Source organism: Apteryx mantelli, chromosome 4, assembly GCF_036417845.1.
Source record: "Apteryx mantelli isolate bAptMan1 chromosome 4, bAptMan1.hap1, whole genome shotgun sequence".
NCBI classification, from domain to species: Eukaryota; Metazoa; Chordata; class Aves; order Apterygiformes; family Apterygidae; genus Apteryx; species Apteryx mantelli.
The window spans coordinates 8,945,900-8,956,628 of NC_089981.1; the positions used below are offsets into that span (position 1 = coordinate 8,945,900).

Genomic DNA, 10,729 nt, shown 5'->3' on the forward strand with positions numbered 1-10,729 from the left:
GTGCATCTAAGCAGGGTAAGCATTTTGCTCACTTAAACTGTGTACCTAACCATTATAGGCTGGTTTTAATCCTGCTGTCTGCTTCTTGAAATGGGCAAGTACTTCTGAAGATATGGCTCAAGGGGGGAATAAACTGGCTTGTTATCCACAGTATCTACTCTTGCCTTTCTGGATGAAACAGGTCAGTAAGAGAATAGTTTTGTACATATGCAATACCTTGAAGCCTATGCTAGAAACAGACCTCAGCAAGAATTGAAACCTCCATTCAGTCACCCACGTGATAAGAACTCCGCTTTGAGAGCGTCAGCCAGGTTACTGGTAACCTCCAAGAGATTAACAATAATTTTTCATGTGAGGTGAAGCTGGTAGAACCTTTACAGGGATGAGCGATTCCCTTTCTGTTCAGGATTCCTTCCCTTTTAGCATGAGATTTTCCACCCTCTAAATGGAAAGTATTTCATTTGGTGACTCTTCCCAATTTATTCCTGAGCAGAAGATGGCCACTTTTCCTTGACAACAGGGATGCAAGCAAATGAGAAATCCTTTCTCAGCCAAACCTGGAGGATCTTGTGGTATCTGCTCCTCTTTGGGAAGATGCAAAGCTGGGTTTTCCTGCTGCTGTTGCCATTTAGTGCTTGGCACCATTTCTTTCAAGAGAGGAAGCTCTTACTTTCTTCTGCCAGGATGTGGATTTGTTATTTGTATGTTTACAAGTTGCAGTCCCAAAGGTCAGGGTGGTGGAGGTCCATGTAATTAAGGCAGGTCTTAGCAAGTTGGCACAGCTGCAGCCTAACCATTATATTCCTATTTCAGCAAGGCTGAACAGGGGCTGCTTTGCCCTGTTAATGGACTTTGTGTCCCATACTGAGCTCTAACTACCCTGCTACCAATGCCCGGGGGAGTTAGCTAATAGGCAAAAAATGTATTGGTGATTGCAATACAGGAAGAATGATGTCTGAACTAGTGTCAAGACCACCTATCTTCAGGAACAAGCGGGCCATTGCCCTCAGAGTGGGCCATTTGGATGATACTGTACACCCAGCCCTGGCCATGAGTGAGGGGAGAAGCGTGCTCCATAGATGTCCTCAAGAAAAGCAGACTTTCTTCCTTAAAAAAGGCACACTAAAAGTGGGCACACTAAAACCATTGTAGTGCCAGACTAGGACTTGTGTTTCACAGTGCTGCTGCTGCCTTTTGAATAAATTATTTTATCTTTCTGCGCTTTCTTATCTCACCTGAAAAATAGGAACAGTACTCCCTTGTATCACAAGTCATTTCAATGCGTAATTAAAGAAGTCTAGTCAGAAGCTATGATGAAAATGCTCCGTACTTCCTTGTGGCTACTGAGATAATCAATTGTGTGTTGCCAGTTTCCCATCACTTCTAGGTGTTGAACCAGTTTCTTGTCGGGAGATGATATGAGTGTGCTGGCAACATGCCTGAGAGGAATCACTGTGTGGCCATTGAGTTTATCCTCTCTGGACTAACAGAAAGCCAAGAGGTGAAGGTAACCCGCTTTTTTTAAGCACATTAATAGGGAATCTTGGAAGGATCATGTAGATGAAGGTTGATCCCCGGGCTTCACACACTGTGTACCTTTCCCTCAGTAACTTGGCTTCTGTGGATTTCTGTTACTCCTCAGCTATCTCCCCGAGGTGGCTGGTGAACTCTTCAGCAGTGAGGAGAGCCACTTCAGTCAGTGCCTGTGTGGCACAGCTATTCACTTGTCTCCTCATGGCTAGTGTTGTGTGTCTCCTGCTGGCAGTAATGGCATATGACTGCATGTGGCTCTCTGTAACCCTCTCCTTTATGCAACTGTCATGTCCTCAAAAGCCTGTACACAGATGGTAATCATCTCCTCTTTCACTGGCTTTGTCCAGTGTCCACACACTTGCGCAAATTATCTCCACCTTCACATTCTCTTTCTGTGACTTTGGTGTTATCAGTCATTATTTCTGTGACATCCCCCGAGGATCCAGCTTTCATGCTCTGACACCTATAGCAAAGAGACAGTACTTCACATTTTTGGTGTGTTTCGTGGCACCTTCACATCTCTGGCAATTCTCATCTCCTCCATCTACCTCATCTGCACCACCCTGAGGATCCACTCCTCCAAGGGCAGATGCAAAGCCTTCTCTACCCGTGCTTCCCATCTGAGAGCTCTCTTCTTGTTTTATGGGAGCACCGTTTTTATGTGCGGTAGCCCAATATCCAGCTACTCATTGGACTGAGATAAATGGGCCTCTCTGTTCTCTACAGTGGTGACTCCAGTGCTGAATCTTATCAGCTACAGCCTAAGGAATAAGGAGGTGAAGGATGCTCTGAGGAGAGTTTTAGGTCATATCAGAGAAACTTCAGCAGACTTGTTAGAAAGAGAACTTTGTTTGGGGAAAATTTATCAAAACCTTGGTACAAAGAGTAGGACTTCCAAGGAAGATTTGATCAGCTTCCAAGGGTGAGATTCAGAAAGGTACTTAATTGTTAGAAGTGATTTTAGGTGGACTTTTAACTGGTTGTATCTGCAACTTCTATCTTGAAAGACTGTGTTCCTCTGCTGCTGAAAGCTGGAGGAATCCTGACTCTTAACTTGCAAGTTCCAAGCACAACCAGGACTCCTGCCTGAGGAGTGCGTGGCACAGAATTGCAGTTCTCTGTTCTATTAGGAACGTTTGCTCATGTAGGAAAACCACCAGTCCATCAAGATGAGAAAAAGCTTTCAAAGATATTCAAGAAGAGAAAAGCAATGTGATTTGAATTTATGGCCACTTCTGCTACGTCTTCAGTATTTGAAAGGAGTAGCCTCTTCCAGTGCAACACACAGAACCTGAAGTTCTGGAAAGGAAATCTTGGAGAAGAGACACCCGTGTTTTTGCCCCCCAAACACTAGGGAAAGTAACTGTCCCTCTTCTGTTAAATCTCCCTCTTCTGTCACTCATTACTACCTCCTTTTTCCCCTTCTGCCTGGAAACATGAGAAAACTACAGCAATGCAGAAAAGATTGACTTCTAATTTTGCTACCATTGTGAAGCAACAAGAACTTATTCCTGCTTTTCATCTCCACATATCATCAATCCACTTGAGGCAACTGAGTGAATTGGTAGTTATTTTAAGGACACTGGACATAATTTGAAAGTTAATCAAGCTGCAGTGTTCTTTCACTTAAAAGAATGCCGAAATAAGATGGTGACTTACCAACTACATGTCTGCCATCAATGTGATTTTGAGACTAAACGACCAATCATTTCTGGGAGATGAGAAAGTTGGGAAAGGCTTTGGAATCCTTTTATCAATTCAACTAAGCTAGCTCTAAGGATAGGTGTTCTAGCGCTAAACGATGTTTCATCCCTTCTGGCTGAGTTTACAAATGCTGTCCCTCAGTTGGCAGAAGGAGTTGAAATCTTTATTGAGCTGAAAGTGACAGAATTAATCTCAGACAGGTGAGAGGTTCCTGCCTCTGCATAAGGCTTACAGTCAAAGGGGGATGGAAAGAGGTCTTGCGGATTCACTTTGCATTTCACTGCAAGCCTGTTAGGGCTGTTATTTCCCCTGACTTCCTCTCCTTAAAGCTGTGCATAACTCTAGCAAAGATTGTGTCCCTGTGATCATCTATGGCACCCTAAAGAAGGATTTTACAAGTCTCAGGAAAATATAGCCCTTTGGTCCTGCTAGTTGTCATCTTTCTGTTGCTGCAGAGGCTGAAGCTCAAGGTTTATCTCTTGTTTCTCATCATTAAGTATCATCAGATATGTGAAGTTCACCGTTTTTGCACATACCAATGTTGCGCTGTCCTTATCTTGGACAAAGAAGTGAGCTTTTTAAACCAGATTTCTGAGTTGTCCAAAATTGTCTCTTTCAGTGGACTCCCAGCTCACAGGAAGGAAATAGCTTGAGAAGAAATCACAGGCATCATTTTATTTTCCTGTGTACGTTTACAGGTCTCTGGGAAGAGCAATGTACACTACTACTCTTCTAGAAAAAGACAGGTAGGTTGTCATCAAAGAGCTTCCCTGCACAGCAATGAGTCATGTCTGCACACCTCTCTCTGCGCTGATGTTTAAGATGATAGTCAAAGCCATCTCGAGCTAAGCATCAGCAGAACCGGCAGCATGGTTCAATCAAGAATCACAATCTCAAACCTAAATATGTTTTCTGACAAATATCATCAAAAAGAACAGATTTTCTTAAGTCCTGCATTCACCTATGCCTTAGTCTCCACCTCGAGAAACCCAGACAAAATTAGGGAATTTAAAATGTTAAAGAGCTGCTGTCTCTTCAAATCTACAGTTTGCTTTTCTAAGAAAGCCTTCTGATCCAACATCCAGAATCCTGTTCCTCTTCTTCCCTTCCCCAAATCTCAGTTCCAGGAGGAGATTTGGGAAAATCCCTGCCTTGAATTACTTGTCATGACAGCAATGCTAAAGTAAGTCCATTTGCGGTAGAACAGCATTGCCCAGAGTCAGGAGGTCCTAGGGGCATTTGGGGGTTTCCCTGCTGCAAACAGTTGAGGAAAACTCGATGGATCAAGAACAGTACTGTTAAGAATTTTAGGGAAATTTTCAGTGTTCAGCTAGGAATTAGGTTATATTGTGTGGAGTATGGAGAGATATTGGATCCCCATATTTCCACTGAGATATCTATTCCTTAGATCTTTATAGTGTAAAGCACCAGGCGACTGGCCAAAGTATGAAACTTCATCCAGTCTCTAAATAAAGCGGTGAAAAATGTCCCGACGATTAAACTGGATTGTGGCTCCGACATTGACTATGGTATTTAACCATGCTTGGATTGCTGCTCTGATAGATTATAAAGCTCAGCTATGACATTAGGTCAAGGCCTTGGAAAGGTGTTAGCAGAGCTCCTTTAAATGAAGCGTTCCCAGAGACACCAGGTTGGCACAGACTGATGAAAATCGGAGTGAATGCCTGGCATTGGGGAACGGCCTCTGTGTCCATCAGTGTTCCTGGGAGCCTTGGAAAGTCTAGTACAGTGTATGTCACCCTTCACTGTAAGGCAGACACCTAGTGCAGCATCCTGCTCCTCTCATGCTCCTATTTTACCATGCAATGAATCGCAGTCCCCTCAAAGGTCTCTTGCTGTCTTCAGCAGCTCTCTCAAGTTGAGGCACCTCATGTCAGCACACCAATATATGTGAGATGAAACCTGCTTGTGCTGTGCCATCCTGAAGGATTTGCTTTCTCTTGGAAGCTTAGCACCACCATCACTTTTTTTGTGTAGAAACGTGAGCAGACACCACTCTCCGAAGCTCGTAGGAGCTAGTGGGAAAGCATAACCTCTCAAAATACTTAGTTATTCCTCTTAATGCCAGGAGAAGCCTAGACCTGAGACTTACACAGCTCTAAGGTGTCTAAAGGTAAAAGCCACAATACCACCCCAAAGGCTCGGGTTTGACTGGTGACAATATGCTCACATCCTTTTGACTGACAGTTTCCAAAGAAAGATGAGAGCTACATGAAACCTTGAATTTAGTTTCAGTTCTGCTCTGAACAGGCATGCTAAAAATAGAACACCATTCCTGAAAAGTCCCTCCTGAACACTTCTCTTTGCCTCCTCATGGTTGAGATGGACCCCAAAGAGCTGTGCTATGCAGCCCACAAAAGAGATGGTCTCCTTTTCAGCAAGAAGGTCATAAATGAGTTTGGGAACAGTGACAGTAGAGTAACTGATATCTACAAAGGACAAGCAGCTCAGGAAGAAGTATGGGGTGGGAGAGTCCAGCTGTTGACTGTTCTGTATAGTGCTGATGCTAAGCAGGTTTCCAAGAATAACAGTGGCATAGAAGACTAAGAAGAATGTGAAGGATACTTTTGCTAATGCATCATCTTGTGTGAGTCCCTGGAAGACAAACTCCGTCACATTGTTTTTGTTCTTCACATACGTCACGTAGACAGGACCTGAAGCACAGAATAAAGCCACCTGTGATGGCATTAGAAACACAGTGTTATCAGTACACATCCATGTCGATCACTGGTATGTTCAATATCAATGTATTCCCTTTTATGTCTTTTGGGGAAAGTTTCCTTTCAAAGTCAATGCTTCTCTCAAGGAGTGACAGTTGATATCTAACTCAGAATGTATTACTGAAGTGTGTAATAGCGAGTTCCGTTTATTTGTTTGAGGGAGTTGGTAGAAATATCCTCCAGATTCATATTTCTGACCTTTGCCCCTTTTAAAAAGGAAGACTAGTTACTAGGTTCCCTAAACATCCACTTTTGAAGTGTTGATTTGGAAATGAAAAACCGACTGAGAAGGATAGTGCATGTTTTGATTTGAGTCTCAACACGTTAGTCATGCCCTAAGGAATTCTGCTCAGGCAGTGAACGTACCTTCTTTTTCAACCCTCTGAGGGAATTCAACAGAACTAGTCCTTACTATTGCTCTCTGACTCTGGTAGAATGTCCATGCATTTCTGTGCAGCCATCAGTATTCACATCATGACACAAGGCAGCTGGCTAATTAACATCACTTCAACTCTCAGTGTAGATCCTTCTGGAGGAGGTAAAGTGGACACCTACCTCATGTCTGTTTAGCAGAGATGTGCCTTTAGGCACAAACTGTCTTTAAGGCGCCCTAAGTGAAATCAGACCATGTTCAAGGGATGCCAGGAAACCTGAAGCAGGAGAGTCATTTTCCTATATGTGCTGTACTGGGCTACATCTTGTGTGGATGGGTTCCAGTTATTGCTCATGAGTTTCTGGGTTGTGACCTCAGTCTCCAAAAGAGTGGGCTTGTGTTTCCTCAGACCACCTTTCCTACAGTACATGGGTGAATACTGGAGATAATCTGCATTAACGATGTGTCAGTAAGGCTTTTGTACACCTCAGCCAAGTTCTGGACTAGGCATGGAACCCCCCATAAACACACCTGTGATGCCCCTGGGGTAATAAATACACCACTGCTGAATCTCCTTTACTCACCAACACCCTTATATTCACCTTTGCTGCACTCTAGTGCAGTACGCAAGTATCACTAGTGTTCAGTTTCTACACTGAAAGGATAGACGGCAAGAGCTGCATAACAATGTCCACAATACTGGCAAGTCCTTTGGGATCTTAATCCCAAAGTTAAGATTGAGTACATAGGAAGTGCTGCAGCTACCTATTGACTCCTTGACTCTGTAACACCAGAAACTTCCTTTTGACAGATATTTCTGGAAATGACATATAACTGAAAAATAAGCAAAGAAGACACCAATTAAAAGAAAGGGTAAAAAAAAATTGAGTACTTTCTACTTCATAAAATGCACCTCACAAAAGTCACTCAACAGTAATGCCTCTTTTCAAAGGCAGGATTTCATAGTCATGACCTCTCGGACCACTTTAGGCAGTTTCATCAAAACCTCTCAGCTCCAAGCTGCTTCTTATGTGTCACGAGAGCAGTCCACATCTCTGCCAGGGCTGAAAACTACAGGGGATGAAACGGACAGCCTGAATGTCTAGCTCCATTTCTCATTCTGCTAAAACAACTTCCAAGAGCATCTGCAAGAACAACTCTCTCTCTCTCCAGATGGGGAAGTTGTGGCAGAAATATTTCAAGTAAATTGCACAGCAGAAGCACAAGCTTACCAGAAGCAATGAGATCGCAGAGGCATGTGAAGTTTTCTTTGTCAGAAAGAATCAGTGGACGGGGAGCTAAAATATATGTTTTGGACAGCTATTAGAGTAATCTCTACAGGGTGACTCTGGAGCGTGATCACCTAGACCGTGTCACATTGTGGGGGGGTTTGCTTGCTTTCTTGCTTGCTTTCCAATGCTGTCCAGATAAATGGACTTCATTTAGTATTAGCTATGTGCTTCTTTTGGAAACATTTCTATTTAAAATCAATGTCATGGCTGACCATGTGCAAGATTTTGCAAATGCACCGCCTGCATAGAGCAGAGGACATTCAGGGAACCAGAGCATTTCTGACATTGTCCCACGGTTTGGTCTGTAGATCTGCCGCTCTCCTGTGCAGGCAACACCTTCTTATCTTGAATCACACTTAAGCCATGTTAAGTGCAAGCAAGTGTTTATAGGGAACGTGAAGTGAAGGAAGAAAAAAGAAAGTGCTTTAGTTACTTTCAGAGTGCATTACACAGATGTCTTTCTCCCTCACGCACCTGATTTGCTCTTTTCCTCCTGGCAAGGTAGGAGTCAGGGTCCCGTGGCTCCTCGTGGCTCCTTCGTCCTTGTGGAGAACCTTAGCTGCTACAACTAAGCTCCCTGTGGCAGCTGTGACTGGCTCTGAGATGATTTAATCTTCCATCTTCACATTTCTTCTCTTCCCTCCTGCAGGAGTAGCTGTTCCAGCTATTCCCTTGGAATACATGTTTCTTCCTTTGCCTGGGCCTGTAGATGTGCCCTGTTGGGCTAGGAGTTATCCTGCGTACAGGAATTATTCCCAAACAGCTCTTTTTTTTTTCACTGACACATAAAATTGTGCCCCCCAATGCTTTCTTTGCCCCCCAATGCTTTCTTTGGTGGCGACAATTTCCTACAGTGAGCAATTTATCTTTCACTTGGATCTTTGATTCTCTATTAGTAATAAACATTAAAATGCAAAATCTGAGGCAGAGATGAAGGGCAGACGGGATGGCTAGGAAGGAGGGCATTAGTGATAGGTGAACTACTGCAGAAAGGAAGAGAGTTGCACTGGAATGGGAAGGGGAGAAGCTTCTCCTCATATCATCTGCATCAGCAAATGACCCAGCCAGCATCTAATATCAGCAGTTTAATTGCTAACCCATGGATTCAGCATATGACAATGAAGTACTCCTAAGAAGGCATTTACTCCAAAGTAAAGGGGAAGGAAGCCTTTGGTACAATTGCTTCCAGCAGCAGGTGACCAACAGCCTTGCAGGCACCTTGGGCCATCGTTTCCTGGCTGAGTAGATTACAGAGTAGATGGAGTTTGTCTGACGGAAAGTTTACACCTGGGAGAGCTCGGACTAATGGGATGCTCTGCCTGGAACACATTTTAATATTTTTGATAGCATTAATTTCTTTATTTGCTGGTGTCTCAGCAGTGCTTGGAAGCCCCAGTCCTGGGCCTGTGCTATTCAAAAAGAGAACATAAAGGGAAGCCTTGCTAGTCACAGAGTTTACAATGCCATTCCAATCAAAACATGAACTTTCAATGTCTTCCTAATTACTGCAACAGCTAAAACCAAGCTTTTCTTCAAAAGGGAGCTTTCAGTAAATTTTCCAAAATGGAATTATAGTGAGAGAGACTTGATTTTCTCAGCTCCTGAGAAAATGTTACCACAGTTCTACACCTCACCCTTTTCTCTCCAAACTTTTCTATTCCACAGTTTTCTCATGGCACTTTTTACCTCCTCATTTCTCAGCGTGTAGATGAGTGGGTTCAGCATGGGTGTGATGACAGTGTAAAACACAGCTACGCTCTTGTCCTCCGAGAGATTGCTGGATGGGCGTACGTAGGTGAATATGCATGGCCCAAGGAAGAGAATCACCACAGTAATGTGGGACCCACAGGTGGAGAGGGCTTTGTTCCTCCCTTCGGACGTTCGCCTTTTCAAGGATAACAAAATGATAATGTAGGACGTGACCAGGATGATGAAAGAGACCAAAGTAATCATTCCACTGTTGGCAACGACAATGACGCCCACAACATAGGTGTCGGTACAGGCCAGTTGTAGTAGGGGATGGACATCACAGAAGTAGTGGTCAATTTTGTTGGGGCCGCAAAAAGGGAGGCTAACGGTTATGAGGGTCTGCACCAGGGAGTGCACAAAGCCCCCCACCCATGAACCCATCACCATCCAGCCACACACACGCCTGGTCATGAGGGTGGTGTAGTGCAGGGGTCTGCATATGGCAAAGTAGCGATCATAGGCCATCATTGTGAGGATGAAGATCTCAGCGCAGCCAAAGAAATGTCCCATGAATAGCTGTGCCATGCAACCCCCAAAGGAAATGGTTTTCTTCTCAACAAGGAAGTCAGCAATCATTTTGGGAGCTGTGACAGAAGAGAAGCAAATATCTGCAATGGACAGGTGGCAGAGAAAGAAATGCATGGGGGAGTTCAGACGTTGACTGCTGACTACAGTGACAACGATGAGCAGATTTCCTGCCACAACAACAATATAGAAGAACAAAAACACCACAAAACACATTTTCTGCACCCCTTGGTTCTTTGAAAGGCCCAGAAGAATGAATTCCTTCACACTGCTTCCATTCTCCATGTTGATCAGTCGGGTGCCAATATGCAATATACAGCTTATACCCCTGGGAAAACAAAGACAGACACATGATTCATCAGCATTTTTTCATTATTAATAATGAATTCTATATCAGAAGTGGATACAAACCAAGAAAGATATAGCATTAGTATTAAGCTTATGAAGCGTTTAGTTTCTGTCATGTATTTTTTTTTAACGGCTATTTAATTCTCCACAGTACAAAGCTTCTGCCATGGCTTTGGTGGCACAGAGATAGGTGCACTCTGTGATATGTTCCTTAATCCTGTTCTTCCAGGATTTTGAAGGACTGGCTCCATAGCTGGTAGCCTTCCATGCACTAAGGACACAGCCAGGGTGTTCACCTTGGGCACTACAAGGCAGATAATGCAGCATGTTTGCCCTCAGGGGAGACAAAGTCCCTCACAGCAATCTTTGTAAAATGGGTGTCTTTAAGAATACCTGGAAATATTGCTCAGAATGATGATTTGCTTTATAAGTACACATGATCTTTGAATTCTTGTTTAGAAGGG

At 43.7% G+C, this 10,729-nt stretch overlaps 1 protein-coding gene across 1 annotated transcript; it reads right to left on the reverse strand.

Moving 5' to 3' along the window:
* Positions 1-9,278: 9,278 nt before the first annotated feature.
* On the reverse strand, positions 9,279-10,217 carry LOC136991897 (olfactory receptor 4S2-like; the record flags this gene model as incomplete). The annotated part of the gene is made up of 1 exon (XM_067295391.1): positions 9,279-10,217. A coding segment is annotated over exon 1 (924 nt), but the record flags the coding sequence as incomplete, so codon positions are not given.
* Positions 10,218-10,729: the final 512 nt, after the last annotated feature.